This window comes from Xenopus tropicalis, chromosome 4 (genome assembly GCF_000004195.4).
Source record: "Xenopus tropicalis strain Nigerian chromosome 4, UCB_Xtro_10.0, whole genome shotgun sequence".
NCBI classification, from domain to species: Eukaryota; Metazoa; Chordata; class Amphibia; order Anura; family Pipidae; genus Xenopus; species Xenopus tropicalis.
The window spans coordinates 51,658,771-51,682,951 of record NC_030680.2 but is presented as its reverse complement, the minus strand read 5'-3'; the positions used below and the strand labels follow the sequence as shown (position 1 = coordinate 51,682,951).

The 24,181-nt window shown below is 39.7% G+C and overlaps 2 protein-coding genes across 2 annotated transcripts; one reads left to right on the top strand and one right to left on the bottom strand.

Moving 5' to 3' along the window:
- Positions 1–325: 325 nt before the first annotated feature.
- On the bottom strand, positions 326–12,690 carry ogfod1 (2-oxoglutarate and iron dependent oxygenase domain containing 1). The gene is made up of 13 exons (NM_001016322.2): positions 12,487–12,690; positions 11,186–11,331; positions 10,972–11,018; positions 8,687–8,787; positions 8,469–8,585; positions 7,727–7,818; positions 6,705–6,833; positions 6,476–6,589; positions 2,545–2,624; positions 1,648–1,853; positions 1,434–1,553; positions 1,024–1,082; positions 326–724 (listed from the first exon to the last, which is right to left on the bottom strand). The coding sequence occupies exons 1-13, from the start codon at positions 12,641–12,643 to the stop codon at positions 563–565; spliced, it is 1,530 nt and encodes a 509-aa protein (NP_001016322.1). The 5' UTR covers positions 12,644–12,690; the 3' UTR covers positions 326–562.
- Positions 12,691–12,870: 180 nt separating this feature from the next.
- nudt21 (nudix hydrolase 21) lies at positions 12,871–23,915 on the top strand. Its single transcript, NM_001017262.2, has 7 exons — positions 12,871–13,017; positions 16,806–17,006; positions 17,450–17,513; positions 18,702–18,791; positions 20,463–20,538; positions 22,125–22,239; positions 23,652–23,915. Exons 1-7 carry the CDS (start codon positions 12,902–12,904, stop codon positions 23,671–23,673), a joined length of 684 nt encoding a protein of 227 aa, NP_001017262.1. The 5' UTR covers positions 12,871–12,901; the 3' UTR covers positions 23,674–23,915.
- Positions 23,916–24,181: the final 266 nt, after the last annotated feature.

Genomic DNA, 24,181 nt, shown 5'->3' with positions numbered 1-24,181 from the left:
AGTTTGCCAGTTGTTGCTATACATCAGCATTCTCTGGAAACCAGAATCACAGCTAGGCCATTGTTCATGTGTTGTACAGAGCTGGGCCCTGAAGCTGAAGGTTTTAAGGCATTGGCTTGGATAGCTGTATCACTGTACAACCTATTTTTCAGATTACCCTGCAAGATTGAGCTAATTTTGAAGTCAAACTTCTACCAGTAGTCAACTTAATATTGTTGTGGTGTGCGACAGTTCTTTAGAAACATATCAGTTACTTAATTATTCTTTCCAATTGCGGATAGATCTTATCATATGAAGCAGCCTAGCACACTGCAGTCCCTATTTATATCACAGAAATAATATTTAATAATGTCCACAGAAACTCTCACTAAAATTTTTTTAAGTTAAAATAGTATTTCTACATATGAAACATATTATTAACAAGAGTAATTTCAAACAGGATTTTTGTTTGACTTGAAACCACAGCAGCTTATTCTGAACCAAATTACTGTCAGGAAATGGTTTATATTGACGTTTCCAAAACTGTTGAGACAGACAGCTATTCTCTTTAAATCCAGAGCTATCACTCATAGTAAACAAAAGCAAAGTCCCAGAATCCCTTGTGCTTGGGGCTGTTGGCGTCTCTCTGTTGGCTCTTGTGGTTTATGTGTTTAACAAAACGCATTGTTTCTTTGTCTCTGTAGACCAAGGCAAGGCAGTTGTTCTCAGGATATACAGAAAGAAGCTAGAAAGCAGAAAAAGTAATACATGTTAAGGAGTATATGTATTTAAGACAAAAGGGAGTAAATATCTGTATAATCTTAGAAACCCATATTAAAGTGGCTTAGGTACCTGGAAACCAGTAGTGCACTGGGAGAATAATGAATAATATCAGTAATTATCTGCTTGTAAGTGTCTAGAATCTGCAGTAACATTCATGTAGATAACATCCTAAATGCAGGTCTCCCACTGACCGTACAATACCATTTGACTGTGGGCTTATAGACTGCAGAGAAACTTTGTGCATAACATCCTTGTCTTTACCTCCTCATCCTCTTCTTTTGCAATGTAAGATGTGAAACCACCATACTCAGCTTCCCAATCTTAAAGAAAAAAAATTGATAGCAATCACAATATGAAGTCACAATTTAGAACTGGCATGTTTCCATGCTGTCTGATGGGTTTGTGGCTTATTTTATTAAATGATGCTGTGGGGAGTTGCTCTGAAACATCTTTTTAAACAGAAGGATAAGCAGCTTCTTTCACATTTTCTAAATACTCAAGAACTTATTTCCCAATACTACAGGGGTAAGGGCAACTTGTGCCTGTAGCAGCCGGCATTATTTCAGTGCCCCAATAACTGCTTATATTTCTTTGGGGTCAAAATACATTGGGTTAACGATGAAGTAAAACATTGTATTGAGTGCCCTACCGTTACTTTATTGTTCACTTACCATCACAGCCACAAAAAAGAAGCAGATCTAGTGCAAATTCATGCCGTTCAGGATCAAGGTCATGGATCATGGTATAGTAACTGTGTTGCCAGTGCCTTAATTCCCCACTGCATGAGGGAACTGCAGAAAGAAGAGAAGCTTTGTACTGAATGGCAATTTAAAGGGCAAACATATTGTTCTCTCTACACCGAGCCTAATATACATGACAGCTTACCCTCTGAAGAAGCTCCTTGTTGTGGGACTCCAGCATTAGGCTCTGAAGGGCCTTCTCCTTCATCAGACTCTTCATTATTTGAGGCCAGGAAATGGAGTTTAAGGCCAGTAAGGTTAGAGAGCAATAGAAAGAAAGCTTCAGATCTCAGAAGCTCCATGCAGCTACCAATGACTGCAGGGAAATCTCCATGCGCCCTTTCATAACACCTGGTACATACAAAGAAAGGAGGGCAATGTCACAGCAAAGCTTACAGGACTTGAAATAAACAGGCATGCACTCCAAAAGATAACATGCTTTGCCTTCCCTAGGGGATAGATCTGATTTACTTGATAGCAATTGTAATATTATGTATACATTGCACAGATTACAATCTCATGTAAATAAGTATTCCCTAGCATCTGGTAGATTTATTGAACATGTTCTGGGCTTGTTCAGGCACAAGACAGCATTTTACCGATATGGGATGTAGCACAGCAGGCAGGACACCAACTCTGGTGAAAAGATGCTGGCAGCCCAGCTATGAAGAAAGGGTGGTGGTAGTAGGAGAAGGGTAGTACAGTTGGGCATATTACTGATCAAGAAGGATCAGGCAGCATTTGACTAAGCGGGCATATCAGGAAGTGGAAGGATTGTAATTATGACCTGGTGTAAAGTTGAGGAGTGATTGTGTTATGGCTGCGCCCTTCTTCACACCAAGATCTTTAGAATTAGCCGATGAGGCTGATTTTTTTTTTTTTAATATTTAAGATACATTATTACTGTTTTATTTATTTAGCTGCAAAACTACTATATTAGAGAGACTGAATCTGAAGACAAAATCAGTAACACATATATATGTGTATATATATAGGCATAAAAACAGAGTGAGTACAACAGACTCTAAGAACTGATACACACCTTTTATTAGGTGGGCCACACTTCTCCAGTGTAATACTTTGTGTTTCCAGAGCTGCACAGACTGCTTGGAACTTTTCTGCCTGAAAAACATCAGGTAGGAAACTATGATAGCAAAAAACACCCAAAGGCTAGTCTACCTGACCATATCCTCAGTGGCATAAAAACAGGAAGCAGACAGTGTGGTTGCAGGGAAGTGGGCCGCAGGGTTTGTTTGCTCCATTGTTGCATATACATTTCTGCTCAACACCATCTCTCAGTGAAGGGGGCTGGTTGAGTTTGTTATGATAACTGGATACTAAAGCATACATATATTTAATAACCACAGATAAAGCATGTTTATATAATAGAATGTGTAATTAGACTGAATAGGGATATCAAAGTACCCATTAACCTATACTTTACATTGCCCATTTATCCTCCTTGATGGGCATCAATTTAGGTAAAAGTGCTTTAAATTGCCCATTAGTTGGAAAAAAAATATGGTTTGGGACAGTTAATAATGGAATAAAAGCAAAGATACAGAATATAAAATTGGATTATTTTCTATTTTATAACAGGATATGCAGTAGCGTAACTACTCTGTGCTGGGCTTCTCCAAAGGATTGTTTTAGGTGGAGGGCCTGGCAGTACAATGTAAAGCTCATTGTGTACTTCCCTATGCTGCCTAATTAATACAAATAGCATGTTTAAAAAAAAAAACTGATGGATTCTACAAAGATTCTGTTCTGTTTTTAGCCACTAGGTAGTACTGTTTCACTGAAGTCGAAGGATAATGCTTCAGCATTAGAAAGCAATATGGCAACACAAACTCAACAGGTATAAGAAAAAATATGCAGATAGAATTGTCTTTGCACTCAAACTATAGCCTTCTCATTTAATACAGAGAGTGAATGGAAGACAAACCCCGCTTATGTAGATTTTTCTTTAGCTTGGTAGAAATGCACCAGTTAGGGCAGCATTTTTCAGTTTTTGTTTCATGCAACCTTTTGTATTCCAATATTTAGGTTAGGTATTACTTCATAACATCATTATATAAAATCACCTTCATATCAGTGATATTGCTAAAATTCTAAGCGTATATAAAACAGCTGATAAATGTGTCTATTTGACTGTTGATACACACTAACTTGCTTTCCAGTTACATTTACAGTTGCTTCTCATTCACATTTTAGGAGATAGTCTGGTGCAGTTTAACACTATTTCTGGTGATGTCAACAGAATGCATATCAGTAGTAATGTGATCCACTTAAAGGACATGCAACGCCTACATTTTCCTAATTTCCTAAATTTGGACATGTCTCCCCCACCCACATCATCATTAGTCTCCCCCACATCACATCATCATTTGTACTGCATATATCCCCACCATTTGCCAGCACCATCACATTTTCCTAGAGCAAATAGCAACTTTTCACTTTCACCAAATTTCATCAAGAATGCAGGCTCACACAGACAAAACTGCCTTTGATAAAAAGTTCTGCTTTGTTTCAGCACTGTAATGATTAAGTCGAGATCAGGAGAGGAGGTTAGGAGAAAAAAAATAGCAGCAGACGGCTAGAGCTGAGTTTCTGTGGGAACCAGCAATGCCATCTCTTTATTGGCTGCTAGAATGTGTTAAGTAGCTGAGAAAAACTGAGCATGAGCTGAAGGAAATAGCCAAAGCAATTTCCTGCGGGAATCTAATCTCAATCTAAGTGATTAAGGGGATGCTGCAGCCTTAAGCTGACCATACACGCACCAATGATCGTACGATATTCGGTGCGTGTATGGCGGCTCGGCAAGGAGACCAATATCGCAAAAGGCTGTGGATATCAACTCACCGATCGCGCAGGTTAAAAGATTTTGGTCGGGTGCCATTGAAGGCCCCTGAGCAAAATCTACCTTCAGGGCTGATGGTCGCATGAAAGATTGAAAATTGCCACGTGTCGCCACTTTACTATAAACCTCTGGACAAGTCGAGGGGCAGGTATTGAAACAGGCTGTCCACTGATTAAATGTTTGTGTATGGGGTTTACATTTCCTTTAGGGCTCTGGCACACGGGGGAGATTAGTCGCCCGCGATTAACTCCCTGTTCGCGGGCGACTAATCTCCCCGAGTTGCCTACCCCTGCCATCCCACCGGCGAACATGTAAGTCGCCGGCGGGATGGCACATGCGGCGGCGCGATTTTGCGCAAATCGCCCCGCCGCGTCTGCCATCCCGCCGGCGACTTACATGTTCGCCGGTGGGATGGCAGGGGTAGGCAACTCGGGGAGATTTTCGCCGGTGGGATGGCAATCCGGGGAGATTAGTCGCCCGCGAACAGGGAGTTAATCGCGGGCGACTAATCTCCCCCGTGTGCCAGAGCCCTTAAAGTAACAGTAACACCAAAGAAAACTTAAGTGTATTAAAGTAATTAACAGATTACGCACTATTGCACTGAACTGGTAAAAGTTGTGTGTGTGCGCTTCAGAAACGGTACTTTAGTTTATATAAACAAAGCTGCTGTGTAGCCATTCAAATTTAAAGAAAGGAGAAAAGGCACATAACAGTTAAGCTGCATAGATTCAAACTGTATTCTACAGAACTTGTCGGTTATCTTCTTATGTAACCTGTGCCTTTTCTCCCAGTTTGAATGGCTGCCCCTGTGGCTACATAGCAGCTTATTTACATTAACTATAGTAGTCTTGAAGCAAACAGAACTTTTACCAGTACATTATATTTTGATTACTTGTATTATTTGTTAGTGTTAATGTTCCTTTAACTGACCTTAAAGGAGCAGTAACACCAAAAAATTTATATATTTTGAAGAAATTAAACTATAATGTACTGCTGCCCTGCACTGGTAAAAGTTTTGTGTTTGCTTCAGAAACATTACTAGAGTTTATATAAACCCTGGTGTGTAGCCATGGGGGCAGCCATTCAAAAGAAGAAAAGGCACAGGTTATATAGCAGCTAACAGATAAACCCTGTAGAATACAATGGTGTGTTATCTGCTATGTAACCTGTGCCTTTTCTCCTTTTTTCCAGCTTCAATGGCTGTCCCCATGGCTACACAGCGGCTTATTTATATAAACTATAGTAGTGTTCCTGAAGCAAACACCCCAGTTTTACCAGTGCAGGGCAACAGTACATTATATTTCAATTACTTTAAAACACTTTCATTTTTTGGTGTTACTGTTCCTTTAAAAGGAAGACTATACCCCCAGAATGAATACTTAACCAACAGATAACATAATATAAACTAAGTGACCTATTAAAGAATCTCGACAAACTGGATTATAAATATCACTAAATATTGCCCTTTTACATCCTTTCCCTTGATGCACTATTTAGTGATGGTCGCGGAAGTTTCCTCTCAAGGCAACTTCCGCAAATTGCTCTGCTGCGTATGCCATCCCACAGGCGATTTACATTCTAGCCGGTGGGATGGCATTTCGGGGAGATTATGATCTCCCCGTGTGTCACAGCCCTAATGTGGCCTTGCATGTAAGTGTGCCTTGGCTTGTTTGTGTGCACTGTAAAGACTCTGATCCCAGGTGGTGGCCCATAATTCTTAAAATAGCAATTTTAGGAGAACTCAATAGCACAGGGGTAGGGAACCTATGGCTAGGGAGCCAGATGTGGCTCTTTTGATGGCTGCATCTGGCTCGCGGCCAAATCTTAAATAAAAAAAAAATTAACAGGGGGCGTGGCCTGTGCTCGGCGGATAGAAGACGTGTTCTAAGCCTTAGAACACGTTTTCTATCCGCCGAGCACAGGCCACGCCCTCCTCTGCATCACATCCGGCATCCTTGGGACCCACCCTACCTTACCAATAGATGGAGTGCTACCTATAATTGTTTGGATCTACAGGAGTGGGAGGGACCCTGTTGGATTGCGCACCTGTCAGCGAATTTGATAGCTAAGTGAGTGCTTCTTATTTTGTTTGAACCATGAGCTATATACAAACCTTAAGAAAATCTTTCAAGAGAATTTCTGATCTTTCCTCAAATTCCTCTTGTATCTGGGCCTGAGACTCTAAGGAGAGATAAGCTGGATTTATCCACTCGTACAATATCTGGTCCTGTGGGAAAAAGGTTAACAAAAACTACATCAGGACCTTTAGACTGCTAATGTTAGCTTGAGAAATAATATCTTACGAATATATAAACAGATTGGTGATGAATAGAATAACTTACATCATGAGGAATATGGGGACTACGAACAGGGAGAGGATCCAAGCAACGAAGTGGCCTCTCGAGAGAGCAGCCATGAAACCATCCACTGACTGAAAGACGACATTTTTCATCACCTAGTACTTCTGAAACCTGTAATATGATTAGACAAAGACTGATCATCTGTGACATCAAATGTAATATAGATATGGTAGGTACTACAGGTACAGGACCTGTTAACCTGAAAACACCACATCCCAAGTATTCTGGTTAGCCTCTTTCCTTTAATTTGGATCGCCATACCTTACATCTACTAAAAAAATAATTTAAACCTTAATTAAACCCAAAAGGATTGTTTTCCCTCCAATAAGGACACAAAATAACTAGTTTACTGAACAGGAGACGAAGATGACACTTATTGCCTTTTCTACCGTCAATAAAATGGGCCACCACCTTCTACTCTTCTACCACACAGCAACAACACAACTACAAGGTTTTCAGGCTATTTTGGCTCAAGCACCACTTTGTGATCAAACCTGTGGTGCCAAAACTTTGATATATATCAAAATATAATGTTTAGCATCACCCATTTCCAGAAATACTAAGGGAAGCAAATGAATAACCCTAACTTCACTACAACTGCCCTTTATGGTGGGCCCCTCCCACAGTTTTGGGTCCAAAATCCTCAAATCTGGTAAAACAAACAATGCAGTAAACAATAAAAGGGATACACCTGGGTAGATTCTGGTACAGGGGCCTTGTTGTCTACAAACTGGCAAAAATATGTAGCAATTAGCTGTGCCTTGTTGGGAATATATAGCAATTGTTGACTCCAACATTGTAAGGATGCTTTCCCTGCTTCACAAGACTCCACGACAAAATTGTAGGTGAATATAAGCATCCCTGCTGTGGTATAACTATAAGAAAAGGATACCCTAGAGAAAGGTTTTTATAATCTTACAATAAGCACTCTTCCCCCTTTATTTATAATATTTAAGCGTATGGTCTTCATATATTTGTTTAATAACCTTGAATATGAATCTCACCTGATGGAAGGAAACTGGAGAGACCTCAAAAAACACCAGCGAATTCCATCTTGGAATCAGAGATTTTACAATTGGTCCAGGCTGTCCATTATCTGCAGGAAAGAATAAAAAAGGTTTTCCTTATTAGAACATGCGAAAGAAATGTGTAATGTAGGTACTCCACCCCAAACACAAATTAATTCCACAGGGAATTCAGCTGTTACCTTCCATAGGTAGTAAATTCTACAGCACAGGGTCTTAAGTATTTCTCAATTAGTTTTGATCAGTCTACTAATAATTAGAAAATAAAAGCAAAGATCTAACTGGTTCTCACGGGGACCTGTGCTGGGGCAGTTTAGCATCTATCATAGATGTCTCTTTGCTTTTCATGCTGCCAAGAAAATATGTATACACATGTAAAGTGCAATATAAATCCACATCAAATATATCTTATAAAATTTTGCAGCAGTTAAGTATTTAAAAATGCCTGCCTTCTGCCACTCAGAGTCATGCTGTAGCCACAGGCATTGGGAGCTTGCTTCTTGACCCCTAAATCCACCAGTTTACAAAACCCATAGAGCGGGATAGGAAAACCTAAAAAAACAAATAAGCAACTGTGGTGGGAGCAGGAGTATTTCTCTTATAACAAACATTATCTCTTATTGTTTTATAACTTCAAAACAGACTTTAAAGCATAGCAAAAGAGGCTTTGAAAACTCTCCACCTCTGTTAAAAATAATATACAGACTGTGTACAGACTAACCATCCATGCCATAAAGATCCAGAGAACCCCCATCACTTTTCGACCACTCAGGAACCAAGTAAAGGATGAATGCAAATCTCCTTCCTTCTAACTCATCATCATGGCAAAGCAAAGCATCTGTGCAGATAGAATGTGTTGCATAGGACAGTCATGAGATACCACTTTTAACAGGCAGAAACATTGTGCTCTCAAATAGCCCTGTAATTTCCTCCTCTAACCTGTATAGCCATATTGTGCACAGGAAACATCAACAGTCTTTTCCAGCTCCACATTTGTAATATTTGATAGCCACTGACGAAAATCCTCAAACAGTACCTGTCTGGAACATAGGTTAAAAAAAAAAATTAAAAAGTACATTTCCACATAGTGCACTATACAAATATGTAGACAACGGCCTCATACAGCTAATAACTCGGCAGTACATAAAATGTAAAAGAAAAACAGAGGGAAGGGCGCTTTCTCTGGTGTAGTAAATTTTAAGAAGTTTATTTAAAATTAAAATAATGAACTCACAAATTTTAGCATATTAGACACACTCAAACACGTAACTGCTTCACTCAGCACAATGCGTTTCATCCCAGATGAGAATTCTTCAGGGGCACAAACTTTCAAGCTTGTATGCTTACACTGAAACTCAACATGTTTAAATAGCTACCACTGGTGCTCAAGATTGGCGCGTGTGCAAATCTTGGTGGACAGGGCGGAAAACCGACCCATAGGTGCTTCAGGGAGTGTAATGGACATGTGCATCCTCTAGACCCACAAAAAATAGCCCCAACTGATGGGGCAGATAACCCAAAAGAGAGACATATTGAACTATATCTCAACACGTATATGTCAACCAGCAAAACGAATCCACTTAAGAGCAACCACGCATTAGCAAATGTCTAAATATATGTACATAATATAAAAAAACATTTTTGTAATACAAAAAATATATAACAACATTTTGAAGCGATCTTTAAAGGACATGTAAACCCCACACACAAAAATGTAATGAGTGAACAGCCTCTTTAACTCTTTATTAGCCTTTAGATTTCCTGAGCGATTCTGATCATCTAAACAGGTGAAATATGGGGAGACTTAAGGGCACTATTGAGACAACTGAAGGTATGCCTGCAGCTTGAGATTAACTCTTTATTAGCCTTTAGATTTCAATCTCAAGCTGCAGGCATACCTTCAGTTGTCTCAATAGTGCCCTTAAGTCTCCCCATATTTCTCCTGTTCAGATGATCAGAAGCCAAACAGGAAGAAAAAACACTGAGCTGTGTAAAGAAAGTTCCCATAGTGCCTCACTCCTGCACAGACACCCAGACCAAGTGAACATGCTCAGTTAGTTAGACTATGAGTCAGCTTCCTGCTGATTGGCTCAGATCCACATACCTAAGGGGGGGGGGGGTTCTTAGCATTCTTGAGGGAGGGGGGGAGCAGCAGAGAGGAGAGAGCTGTGTGTCTGTGGCAGAGGAAAACAGACACAACTAATCTTTTGACAGGGAACTCAGTGCAGCGTTTCTGTGAGTGCTTATGGCTGTATTTTCATACACTTTATTTCTGATAAAGCTTACTTAGTTTTTACCTTTCTTTCTCCTTTAATAGTAAGGCTGAAACATCCCCTTAATCACTTAGATTTTTGTCTCCTCCTGTAACCCACTCATCCCCCTCCCTCAGGAATTTGCTTCGTCTGTTGGCTTGTGGGCATGCTCAGTTGTTCTAAGCTAAGATTACTAAACACGCCTCCCAGTCTAACAGCCATTAATGGCATTTCTGGTTCCCATAGAAACTCAGCTCTAGCTGTCTGCTTCAGTTTTTTTCTCCTGAGCTCAGCTTTACCATTACAGTGCTCAAACAAAGCAGAACTTTTATCAAAGACAATTCTGCCTGTGTGAGCCTGTATTCTTGATGAAATGTATGCTGAGTAAGGGTCTGTGTGTGTACAGTATATGCTGTTTGCAGATTTAAATGTATCTAATTATGTATCAGAGGAAAAATGGCCACCGGGTGAAAGCTGCTATTTGCTTTAGGAAAATGTGATGGTGCTGGAAAACGGAGGGGATATATGCAGTACAAATGATGCCATTTGGGTGGGGGAGACATGCCCAACTGACAAACATTGTAAGCAAATGTAGGCTTTACATGTCCTTTAAGCTTCCTTTTTGCATGCGAGATATGTTTCCCACATCTAAAAACACCCCAATTATTCTCTTAGGGTAACTGTAGTGTGGGCAGTGACCAATTTCTTAGTCAGCTCAGTGCTAATATATTACCAGGATTTCTTGCTTTCCTAAACATAACCTGTGGTCTAGCCTTTAAAAAAAGTTTTAAAAGGGGGTCAGACAAAAGGATATTCCAATGTCTATTGAGATAGTACAATCTCTTTAGACCACAGGTTATACGTACAAAAAAAAAAACTGATTTTTCCCAACCCCTTCTATCATAACCAACTTTGAGAAAAGTATCATATAAGAAATAGAGGATCCCAGAAAATTGAATATATTTACCTCACCTTAATGCTTTGATATGGGGCTCTCTGCGATTTTTCAGATCCTCTGACTAAACAAATAAAAAATATTAAAAGTATAAATTTAAAAAAAAAATGCACAAATTGCTGTATATTTGCTAGTTCACTGCCATGTCCAGACGTGCAGAGACAGCATTTAAAGTTTCTCCATAACCAGTATAAACCTCACACTCCAATATAATCAAACTGCTGTACCTACCTGTTTAAACTGATAAAGATCATTTGATTTGGGCAGAAAGTTCAAATTAAGCAGTTCCTCTTTCAGTTCTTCCAGGAACTCAGAGTTGTGAATGAAAGGATGGATCACACCATGTGGGAATGGCACTGAATCCAAAACCACAGAGCCTGGAGGGAAAGGAAATAAGTTGTTTGTAAAATACTGTTTAAATAGCACCTTCTAATAGTACATACTGCTCACAAAATTATACACTTATGTGGGCCACTGATAACAGGTCTGAACTGGTCCTTAAAATAATCCAAGGGTGAAACACCTGCTCCAAGCTTGATTTGGCCAACAACTTGGGTGACCAAATGCTGCGTATGGATGGCTTAAATTGGATGCAAGTGCTGTCACTGGTGTATAGCCGATGGTCTTTGCAAGACTGCAATCCATGTAACCAGATTTCAGTCACACTTTACATCCATGTTAATTAGGATGCAAGTTCCCTTTCTGGCTAAATCAGTTGGCGGAGCTAAGGCGGTAGCCCTCACTTTCACAGGCTGCCTTGAGCATGCACCAATCAGTGAGGGAGGGGGGGTCAGGTATCTGGGTCCGCACTGGACCTGAATACAGTGAAACCTCAATTTTACATCCCCTGATTTTAAGTTTTCCTGCATTTTACACCATTGTTTTGTGGTCCCACTAACAAATAACATAATAAACTTCGCACCATTTTTTTTCTGGTCCCCTTAAAAATGTAAAATGGGGGTTCTACTGTACTTGCCTGTGTTGGGTAAGAATGGCAAGACATAAGGAAATTCCAGCACTGACTTCCCACTGATGGTCAGTATTTTGTATTTATCACTAAATTGAATATAAACCAAACATCGACACTCTGTGGGTTTCAAGTTTCCTCTCACATTTCAAAGACCTCCAGGAATATTAATTAACTTCTGATTAAAAGAACCTTAATGTGTTGTGTGAATTGGAAACTTTTATTTGCGTAGTATCCAGCATCCTCCATTGGGACGCTGCTAATACCTGTAGCTGAAAATGAAGAGCTTTTTAATGTGCCATAAAGTTAGTGAGAATGGCCTGTGTCAGGGCCACCAGGTGGTTATGTTATTAGCAGTACTGTTATGCACAGATAATTTAAAACTCTACCTATTAATATGAGGATACGAAATACACGCTTTCAGGATCTTTCTTTGTAGGAAATTTCCACAGACAACTCTTACAATATGCAATATTGGCAAGTTTCAGGGGTGTCAGCTAAAACTGCAAGAAAGGTGAGTTAGGCGATTCTAAGGCTGGGGCACCCACGTGTTTCACCTACTCACCGAACTGTCCGCCCTGTTTTCCCTTCCAGGCTTGTTTCACCGAGTCCCGACATGTCTGGTCCGCCAGTAACCCTGACAGCTCCGCTTTGTATTCCCGCTTCCCTTTCTTGTTTCCCGAACACTCGGTTCCAGCCGCAGTCCCTCTTTTACTAGTCATCCCCGCCAGAGACTACAATACCCAGAATCCTTTGGAAAAGGCAAGCGTTCCAGATTCGGATTTACTTCCGAGGTGTTGACCTTTGCCGCCGCAATCTTATCCGCGGACGGAAGTATTGTTTTTACGTTTTCCGGATAACCATTGTCTGTAGCTTTATGCTATTGGCTGGTTGCGGGAGCAGCGTAACGTGGGATTGAACAAGGGCTCTTATCCCGGGAGAAACAGTGAGCGAGTCCTCCTCTCCCCTTTACTCCCAGGATGTCGGTGTTGCCTCCAAACCGTTCCCAGACCGGGTGGCCCCGCGGGGTGAATCAGTTCGGTAACAAATACATCCAACAAACCAAGCCTCTCACCCTGGAGAGAACCATCAACCTGTGAGTGCACCCGCGGGTATTGGCCATAAAGTATTGCTCTCCCGCTGTTGGCGGCAGACATAAAAGGCTTGTTGGCCATCTCCGCATGGAGTCATACATAACTAAATGATACCGAGGTGTTAATTTGTGTGATAAGACTGTCATCTTTGTAACTGTCAACATAGTTCTGCATTACAATTGTTCCCTGAAAATGGGGAGACCGGACCAGCATGTTCATGCAAAGACTTCAAGCCAGATTCAGATTAGTTGACAATTGTTTTAGGGTGAAGACACATGGAGCTACTAGTAACAGCTACTTGTCATGGCTACTAAAATAGATAATGCGGATTATTTATTGATAACTGTCTCTACGTGTGTTTTAGCAGAGGCAATTCTCAGTATTGTCTATGGCAGGGTATTTTTTGGTGTTTAGTAGCCGTGAAAAAGTAGCTGCTACAAGTAGTTCCGTGTGTCTTCTCCCTTATAGGTAAAGGTCCTTCACCTTAAAATAAACATTTAGCAATATGTAAACAGTTATATTTTGATCCATTTTTGCAGTTGGTCTTTTATTTTTTATTCTACAGTTTTTGAATGGTTTAGCTTTTTGTTTAGATGCTCTCCAAGTTTCAGCATCTAATTGGTTGTACTGTAGCAGCTGGTTAGCGGTTTGAATGAGATATGGAGATGGATAGGAGAGAGCCTAAATAGAAAAATAATAAGTAACATTAAAACAATTCTGTTAAATGGAAAAGTATTTTATGGTGTTTTGTGTCCCCTAACTGCCCCCTTCCAGGTACAATTTTGTCGTATTGGGGTCTGCATCGGCTTGTTTATGCGGTCCCTGGACCGACTTTGCCTATACCCATCATTATAATTAAAGTATTTTAAAATCTCAGCTCAGCAGCAAAATATATATTGCCCTCCCTGCCTCTGTGCCTCAGGCACAGAAATTTCTTACACTTTCTATTCTGCACTTCCTAGATGTCACTGCCCCCTTTCTACTCATTGTCTCATTGAATAGCCTGCACATAAACAAGATTTTCGGGTGATATAAAGCTTGCCTTAAAGGAACAGTAACACCAAAAAATGAGCTTTAAAGTAATAAAAATATAATGTACTGTTGCCCTGCACTGGTAAAACTGGTATGTTTGCTACAGTAACACTACTATAATTTATATCAGTGCTGTCCAACTGGCGGCCCGCGGGCCGCATGCGGCCCTCGACCCCCCTCTGTGTGGCCCCCCACCTGTCTGGCTGCTTTGATGGCTTACTCTTGTATAAGCTTTAAATGGTATCAGTACTGTGATTAACTGGCCCCCCCCTGCATGGTTCTCACCTCAGATTCAGGCTGTAATCAGGCTGTATTGTTTAAATATGTAATCCCCTGTACTGTTCACACCTTTTAATCCCTGCATTGTTCACCCCCTGCAGTGTTCAAACCTCAGGCTCAGGCTGTAATCACCCCCATTGTTCTCCTGTTCACACCTCAGGAGCAGTAGAAACCCACAAATAAACCCTGCACACTACAAAAACAACATATACTGAGGTGGTACTGCAATTAAAAAGTTTTTTAATATAAAGTTATTGTGCAGACTGTTGGAGCAGTGCCAGCATTGTGTCACTGTAGGCTGCCTGTGTGTGCCATACACACAGGCAGGGTAGGGAAGGCAGAGTATGGCACACACAGGCAGGGTAGGGAAGGCAGAGTATGGCACACACAGGCAGGGTAGGGCAGGCAGAGTATGGCACACACAGGCCAAGTATGGCACAAACCAGCCAAGAATGGCACACACAGTGAAAGTATGGCACACAGGCAGGGTAGGGCAGGCAGAGTATGGCACACACAGGCAGGGTAGGGAAGGCAGAGTATGGCACACACAAAGGCAGGGTAGGGCAGGCAGAGTATGGCACACAGACAGGGTAGGGCAGGCAGAGTATGGCAGGTTTTTGCTGTACTACAACCATTAATATGGGTATGATCATGTGATAACATAGGTGTGGTTTCAAGTGGGTGTGGTTTCAAAAAGGGGAGTGGTCAAACTGGCTTCCATTATCGGCCCTCCACCACGTAGGTCGGAAAAATTCCGGCCCTCGGTACAACAGAAGTTGGACAGCACTGATTTATATTATAAGCTGCTGTGTAGCCATGGGGGCAGCTGGGAAAAATGAGAAAAGGCACAGGTTACATAGCAGATAACAGATTAGTTCTGTAGAATACAATTGTGTTTTATCTGTTATCTGCTATGTGCCTGTGCCTTTTCTCCGTTGAATGGCTGCCTCCATGGCTACACAGCAGCTTATTTATATAAATGATAGTAGACTTTCTGAAGTAAACACACAACTTTTTACCAGTGCAGGGCAACAGCACATTATATATTAGTTACTTTTATACACTTTCATTTTTTGGTGTTACTGTTCCTTTAATAACAGTGTTCACAAATGGTGCCTGCCTGCTGTGACTGTGAACTCTAAGGGCTCTGGCACACGGGGAGATCAGGTGGGATGGCAATTCGGGGAGATTAGTCGCCCGCGAACAGGGAGATTTGTCGCGGGCGACTAATCTCCCCGAATTGCCATCCCACCGGCGACAATGTAAGTCGCCAGTGGGATGGCACACGCTGCGCAGGCGATTTCGGCAAATCGCTGAAGTTGCCTCGTGAGGCATTTTCATTGATTTGCCGAAATCGCGCCCGCCGCGTGTGCCATCCCACCGGCGACTTACATTGTCGCCGGTGGGATGGCAACTCGGGGAGATTAGTCGCCCGCGAACAGGGAGATTTGTTGCGGGCGACTAATCTCCCTGTGTGCCAGAGCCCTAAGACTGAAGGAAACAAAATGTAAATAATTTATATAATGTAACTAAAGTTCATTTTTCTTGACTAAAATGACACACAAGGATTTTGAATTATTTCTTAGGGTGACAGGCCCCTTTTATCGCTAGAGTTTGCTTGTAGTTTATGTTCAGTGGTCAGGGAGGGGTTGAAACTGTTTTTCAAAACTGTATTTGCTGTTATTTCATTTATTTGGTGCCCAGAATTATGAAACAAATTGGTAATAAAAACAGTGGGGTTTTTGTTTGTTTTTTTTTTTTGTTTAACTAAACTTTTCAAGTTCAAGATAAAATGTATTGTATTACAATGCAAAATCCAATGAGCTATACAGAATGTTTAATAAATCTTAGATAAGTCTTCTTAAGGAAGAACCCCCGGGCTATAAAAGCCCCCTTAACTAGCACTCACCTCTCCCTTATCGTATTGTTTCTAACTTTAACAACTGTCCCTATCGCTAACCCCAAATTAAAACAGCAGAGTAGCGCAGCTAAGTACCTGACCAACATCTTCTTTGTAACTGAACACACTTCGGGTCTCTCTGCCGATACAAACCCTGCTTGCGCATGCGCAGTTTAAGCAGATTTCAGTGTGTTCAGTTGCAAAGAAGATGTCGGCCAGGTATGCAGCTGTGCTACTTTGCTGTTTTAGGTTGGGGTTAGCAAATGGACAGTTGTTAAAGTTAGAAACAATGTGATAAGGGAGAGGTGAGGGGGGTCAAGGCAGTGCTAGTTAAGGGGGCTTTTATAGCCCAGGGGGTAGAGTTCTCCTTTAATGTCTGCAATATTTGATATTTCATTTGAACTACTTGAACCAATAGTTTTTACCTGTAGCAAATATCTCACTCATACTAATAGGCACAGACCCATTTCCCTTGTTTAGCTGGCTTCATGCAGTGGCAGCGTAGAATACCCAGCAGTTGTTTTCATTTATGGAGTGTATAAATAATTTGTCTTCCACTAAAAATATATTTTTTTGTAGGTATCCCCTTACAAATTACACTTTTGGCACCAAAGAGCCTTTGTATGAAAAGGACAGTTCAGTGGCTGCAAGGTTCCAGCGCATGCGCGAGGAGTTTGATAAGATCGGGATGCGACGCACTGTAGAAGGGGTTCTTATTGTACATGAACACAGATTGCCTCATGTGCTCTTACTGCAACTGGGCACCACCTTCTTCAAACTGTGAGTTCATGAACTTTCCAGTATATTCTTTTTTATTCTTAGTAGACCTGTAGTAGCTGAGAAGGTTTGACTACACATGTCATACAATGCTGCTATCTAGCCATTTGGGGAGTTGTATGAATGTGTATAGATATATATCTACACACACACACGCGCACAAAAAATAAAGATTTTTTTTAAATAATGGTTTTCTGTGTTATTTACTTAAATGGATTCTATAGGAGATAGACTTTCCATAATTCTGACCTTCTTGGATATATGGTTTTCATATAATAGATCCCATATCTGGGTCATTTTTTATGGAAAATGCATTTTCTGACACGCTGACAGTATTGTTGGTGGTTTAATAGGATTTGGACAGTGAACAACCACTTAAAGGAGTTTGAGAAAGATTTCTACTATGGTCACTGTGTTGAATATGTTTATACTTTTTTTCCATAAAGGCCTGGAGGAGAACTCAATCCAGGAGAGGATGAGGTGGAAGGTTTGAAACGTTTAATGACAGAAGTAAGTGAATATTTGATCTTTTACCTTTGTGCTGTAAACTTGGTGATCTTGGATGTAAATTGGAACATTCACCCCACTCCAAACCACATTAATGAAGCTTTTAGGTTCTGCTCCCATTCCCTGGACCAGTTGGTAAAATGCAGATCAGGGACACGGGTGGTGGCCTCCAGGAGGTCTGGGCACTGGACTTGTCAAAAATGGCAGCAGCCAATGTGCATTGCATACGCATTTTGATTTATGAAGGGGAAGGGAGTGATTACCATTGAAATTTTTTTTTGTAGAGGTAGATACTCGTTGCTGAATGTATATGTATGTATGTATATGTAATAAAAAGTAAAAATGTCGGCACTCACAGAGTTCTCACGATAATACTCTCAGGCAATAAGTCATAGTAAGATGCAGTAAGGTGAGGTTTATAGATCCAACGTTTCGGTTCCTTACTAGAACCCCGAAACGTTGGATCAGTAAACCTCACCTTACTGTATCTTACTATGACTTATTGCCTGTGAGTATTATCGTGAGAACCCTCTGAGTGCCGACATTTTTACTTTTTATTCCATGTCTGCTGCTCTGGCACCCAGGTATCGCATTTAAATTTTGGTGTGCTCTTCATCTGGTATTTTGTATATGTATATTTGTAATCAGTTGGGACAAGCAGAAAACTTTTTTTTGGACCCTCTGTTTGATTAATTTGCAGTAAAAGCTTTGGATCTGCTCTAGTGTGTTTACCACACAAGTAGATAAAAAGACAAACATCTGTTCATTTGGTAACCTTGCCAAAGTAGCATTTTCAATATGAGTGGCTGACTTGTCTCATACCCCCTTCTCTTTTAAATTGTAAACTGTATTGAGCAGGGCCCTCTTTGTATGTAATTTGTATCTTCTGTGCGTGCTGGCGCTTTATAAATATGTGAAATGAGGAAGACACCACTCTGTGGTGTGGAAACGTTGATATAATAAAGAAAATGTTTTTCGAATTTTGATACAAAAAAACCTGAGTGCATCAGAATATTTTTTGGACTGTGGTAAAGGAGGGGGAGTACTGAGATTCCTCATCTGATTTGCACCTGGTGAAAAGCTTTGGACAAGGAGTGCATGCCTGTTCTTCAAAAGTTTATGTGACATGAGGAGTTACAAGGAGTCTTTCACACGGGTCTAAATATTAAAAACATTATTTTTGTTTTCTAGATACTTGGCCGTCAAGATGGAGTTCAGCAGGACTGGGTTATTGATGACTGTATTGGAAATTGGTGGAGGCCCAACTTTGAACCTCCTCAGGTATACAGTTTATACCTAATGTTAAAGCAAACATCAACCTTGCTGCTAATTGAGTTTCTATTTATTTTATCTTCAGTGTACAATAATAGTTGAGGATATAGTTTCACTGCACACACACAGTGATTACTTTTTGGTATAATAGTATGTATTTATGCAAGAAAGCACCACTACTTTGCTTGCAGGATAGTGTCAAACTTAATATTGTTAGCATTATCTAGGTTACTAGTTTCACACCCTGGATCAGTGTATTACATATATTTCACCACTGTGCCATGAAGCATCTTTCTGTGTGATGATAAATTGTTCACTTATTTAAAGGACATGTAAAGCCTACATTTGCCTACAATATATATCAGTTGGGCACATCTCCCTCACCCAAATGGCATAATTTGTATTGCATATATCCCCTCCGCTTGCCAGCACCATCACATTTTCCTAAAAGCAAATAGCAGCTTTCACCCAGTGGCCATTTTTCCTCTGATATATAATCAGTTACATTTAGAAAAAAAAATTGAAGCAGGCAGCTAGAGCGGAGTTTCTATGGGAACCAGCAAGGCCCTCTCTTTACTGGCTGCTAGACTGGGGGGCGTGTTTAGTAATCTTGGCTTAGAACAACTGAGCATGCCCACAAGCCAACAGCCAAAGCAAATTCCTGGGGGGCCGAGTGGGTTACAGGAGGAAAAGGAAATCTAAGTGATTAAGGGGATGTTGCAGCCTTACTATTAACCTCTGGACAACCAGTGTGGCAGGTATTGAAAGATTTCAAAGAGGCTGTTCACTGATTAAGTTTTTATGTGTGGGGTTTACATGTCCTTTAAGCTTATTTTGTTTTGGTTTTGTTTTAAGCTTATTTGCCCATTTTCTCCGGTCCTAGCCATTTTCACAATTTCATATACTGGTATTCTGTTGGTGAGCATTGATCTAAAGAAATAAACTGGCTTTAGGGGCAGCTATGCCTTGAACTTTTCTAACAGAAATTATGCTTAGGTAAGAGGTTAGACCTATGCTGCCAGAAGCTTATGGTATCTTTTTGTAGAGACTATGAGAACACACATTCAGCTTGTATTATTATAAGTAGGCAAATTCTTAGGGAAAATGAATATACTGGATCAGAATAAATGTGTATTGCAAATAAATGATTTAGTACAAAAATTTTTTAAATTAAATTAACCTTAATTGTAACTACTGATTCACATTTTTTGTTAAAGGGCAAATCACATAAAGTAAATAAAACATATAACAGTGTTTATATTAAACCTTCTGAACATTTTTACTGTTCTTGCAGAAGATGGCATAAAATAAGCAATTAAGCACAGCTGTAACTGCATATATTTAGAAATAAAGGGGTTTTTACAAAAGCAGTAATTTACAATGTATAATGTGTTCTTTTTGTAAAACAAACATATTGGCCAGTTCTTATGTTTAGACTTCCAGACTTTTTACAAGAACTCCATACAGTTTATTGTATTGTTTGTTTGTGAAAAAGAGAAACATTTAGGTGGTATGTTGATGCTTCATGGGGAGCTGTCAAAAAAGCAGACGTGCAAATTGGCTGTTTTTATTATCTTTCCCCCCTCAGCCTCTCCCTAACATGTCTTTAACTACTGAAACAACCCAGTCATGGTATGTATGTATGTATGTATGTTGATAAATACCTATTTATCTTTGCAGTATCCATACATTCCTGCTCATATTACAAAACCTAAAGAACACAAGAAATTGTTCCTAGTTCAGTTGCAGGAGAAAGGTAAGATGCTGGCTTATCTGATTTTTCTTAAAGGGATACTAATACATAAAAACTGAAAACAGAACTTTCATCTGTTATGCTATGAAGAATGCAGGCTTACACAAGCAGAATTTTGGTAAAAAGTCCTTCTTGGATTGAGCAGTATACTAGTTAAATTAAGCTCAGGGTAGGGGATTAGGAAAAAAATTAGGAGCAGACAGCTAGAGCAGAGTTTTTATAGGAACCAGCAATGCCATCTCTTCACTGGCTGTTGGACAGAAGAGTGTGTTTAATCTGAGTTGAGTTGAGAAGAATTGAGCATGCTCATTACCCAACAGCCAGAGTCTGTTCCTTAAAAAGGGGACCCGAGTGGGTTAGAGGAGGAGAAGGAATCCTAAGTGATTAAGGGGATGCTGTAGCATTACAATTAAGCTTTTAACAACCAGGTATCTATAAAGATTTTAAAAAGGCTGTTCGCTGGTTAAATTTTTTTGCGGAGGTTTACATGTCCTTTAAGCACGTTTAGCAAGCTGATGATCTCGACCAGTATTCATGTACTATGGATATCGGCCAGTTTGTGGATCAACCTGTTTAAAAAAACCTGTATCATGGTGTTTAGTGAATTGGAAAATGAGGCTGTTAAGAGGAGCCATGGCTTGTTGTCTTCAGTACCTGCTGTTTCAATTGTTACTGCTACCTCTCTCTTCTTATGTTCAGTCAGGCTGATCAGTTGGATACTGTGCAAAGTTGTATGAGTTACTACTCACATGCAGATTTGCCCTGTGTTGGTTTAGGGTCCCAAATATTTAATTATCTATTTAGCTCTTGAACTGCATCCAACTTATGTGTTTTGACAACTAATTTATGTTCAAAAAAGATGAATGTTTTTATCTCATGGTTTAAAAATTGAATATGGGTTCAGATTTTATTGGTATCTGTCCGAATCTATACTGTAAAATTTTGTGTTTTGTATTTGTTGTACCCCTAGTTTATACTAGAGGACTGAAGGCTTAACAAGTCAAGGTGTGTTTAATGCACCAGACCTCAGGCATGCATTAAATTGCAAGTAGATAGCCATAATTATCTGATGATCTGAATGACTTGTTTGTGTCTTACATTTTTCTAAATTTAGGCCATGTCACACCAGGAGTTTTGCCCACCAGCATATATATATGTCGGGTGAGAAAACACAGATCTGTTTAACCCTGCCCTGACATCACTGTGCACTGACAGGCACAGAATTGGCCAGTTAGGGTACAGACAGGTCGGAACATGGAAAGTATGCATTTCTGCGCCAGAATTTAGCCTTTCAGTGCACTTATAGGTGCAGAAGGAAGGTCATCATTTTCTCCCCCAGCACAGATATGCCAGTAGAGAAAACACCTGGTGTGACATGGGCTTTACTCTTAAGGAGTTCCCAGCTAATAAGTAAACTTGATAAAATTGACTTTTGGCAGATTATATAATACAATTCTCCAATTAAACCATATTTAACAGGTCACCTGCTTTACAACAAATAGCTAATCGGTTGCTTTATTTTTCTAGACAATTACAATTTAAAAGGAAAATTATTTTAAATGATTTTTCTGGTTTCATTTATCCTTTAGCACTATTTGCTGTGCCCAAAAATTACAAACTTGTTGCAGCCCCTTTATTTGAATTGTACGACAATGCTCCTGGATATGGCCCCATCATTTCAAGTCTCCCACAGCTTCTTAGCAGGTAGGTTGCATTCTGAAATAATACATTTTGAAATATTATTGTCTTGTTTCAAAGTGAGAGTGACTGTGACAAGCCTACATTGTCAATAAGTGCAATATATTTTGTAGTTCTCTCTAAAAATACATTTTAAAAATAAAGTAAATATTTAAACTGTGCCATGACACTGATTACCGATGTATTCAATGGGCTTCAAAGTCACAGTCTGCCTGTCTCTGATAACTAATGGAAGGGAGTCTAGTTTTAATACATAACATGGTTAATTTTATTATTGCTTCTGAATTCGGTTCATACTTTTACATACAGCCATCTGTAAATGTTTTAAATATTTAGCATTTACTGCTGTACATCTTTTTTTCTTAAAGGCTTTGTATATCAGTTTAGTGCTGTGCATACTGTATATGCTATAAAAGAAATTAATATCTGAATATCTGCTTAAAGGGTTGGTTCACCTTTAAGTTTACCTTTAATATGTTATAGAATGGCCAGTTCTAAACAACTTTTCATTTGGTCTTCATTATTTTTTATTTATAGTTTTTATTTATAGTTTTTGAATTATTTGCCTTCTTGTTTTAAAAAAACGGTTTATTGTTATTGTTACTTTTATTACTTATCTTTCTATTCAGGCTCTTCTCCTATTTATATTCCAGTCTCTTATTTAAACCACTCCAAACTGCAAAACCAATGAACAGAAATGTAAATAAATAATAAAAAAGGATAGACCAATTATCTCAGAATATCACTCTTTCTACATCATACTAAGTTAACTCAAAGGTGAACAACTACTTTAAGGGCTCTGGCACACGGGGAGATTAGTCACCCGCAACAAATCTCCCTGTTCGCGGGCGACTAATCTCCCCGAAATGCCATCCCACCAGCAAAAATGTAAATCGCCGGTGGGATGGCATACGCGGCGGCGTGATTTCCGTGAAATCGCGGAAGTTGCCTTGAGAGGACCAGGAACATCAAAAGTGATTGTTTTGTTGCAATTAAAGTTTGTATCTGTTGATTAAGCACCAACACCTTCTTGAGTTTCTTTTCTTTAGTTCTTTAGGGAGATGTGAATGGCATTTGACATTAGCATTCAGCTTGAATGGCTGCTTGGCAGTGTATTTATGTTTTTACTATTACTGGGTCACAGCAAATTGTATTCAAATGTATATATACTTTTTTTTTTTTGTTACTGGTGTTTTAAAAGATAACCATCAATTGGGGTTTGTAAAATGTACACAAAACAGCAAATGTCTTTAACCTGTAATGGTGACTCCAAGTTACCTATATATGTGTAACTGAATATTTGCTCATTTTATGCTCTGCTAAACCATGGATTTACCATCATACATGTAGATCCTGTGTTCAGCTGCTGCTGAATTATAGATATTTGTAATGCGATAATACATTTTTTTTCTCTCTAGGTTTAATTTTATTTACAACTGAGCATTATCTAGAGGTCATCAAAGAAATTTGTGGATGAAGCGGTCTCTGTGAGCACAGCTTTATAGTTTGTAAAAATGAAACGTTTCAGCAGGTTTTTTTCTTTAAAATTCACTTGTTGCCGTCAGAAAAACAAGACTCTGCAGTGAAACACAGCAGCAAGACATTAGTGTTTTAATTTTTTTTTTTATTTTCATGATGTCACTCACTTTTCTTACATCATTAAAACTGGATTATTTCATCTATATCTGTCTCACTGGATATTATCTCACATTATGTCCCACTGCTTTGGATGGTTATAGTTTTGGAGTTCAGCACTTCAGTGTACTGAGTAAGCAAGCAAGAAATGTGATGATATAACTGCATAATGGATGAAACCAAGGTTTTTGTCTGGAGCTGCAGGATCTGATACCCCTTCATCATGCCCAATAAAAATAGGAAATAAATGTGTCCTTCTGTACTGAATGTCCTGGTCTGCCAAATACAAAATCAGTGTCATTTCACACTACCT

What these genes read in the sequence shown, in the direction of transcription:
- nudt21 (NM_001017262.2), top strand. Translation starts at nt 12,902, where the DNA reads ATGTCGGTGTTGCCTCCAAACCGTTCCCAGACCGGGTGGCCCCGCGGG. An exon ending in GGCACCACCTTCTTCAAACT is followed by an intron (nt 17,007 to 17,449) that starts GTGAGTTCATGA and finishes TTTTCCATAAAG; the next exon opens with GCCTGGAGGAGAACTCAATC. An exon ending in CCAACTTTGAACCTCCTCAG is followed by an intron (nt 18,792 to 20,462) that starts GTATACAGTTTA and finishes TTATCTTTGCAG; the next exon opens with TATCCATACATTCCTGCTCA.
- ogfod1 (NM_001016322.2), bottom strand. Translation starts at nt 12,643, where the DNA reads ATGACTAGTAAAAGAGGGACTGCGGCTGGAACCGAGTGTTCGGGAAAC. An exon ending in TGCACAATATGGCTATACAG is followed by an intron (nt 8,586 to 8,686) that starts GTTAGAGGAGGA and finishes CTATCTGCACAG; the next exon opens with ATGCTTTGCTTTGCCATGAT. An exon ending in ACAAGGAGCTTCTTCAGAGG is followed by an intron (nt 1,554 to 1,647) that starts GTAAGCTGTCAT and finishes TTCTTTCTGCAG; the next exon opens with TTCCCTCATGCAGTGGGGAA.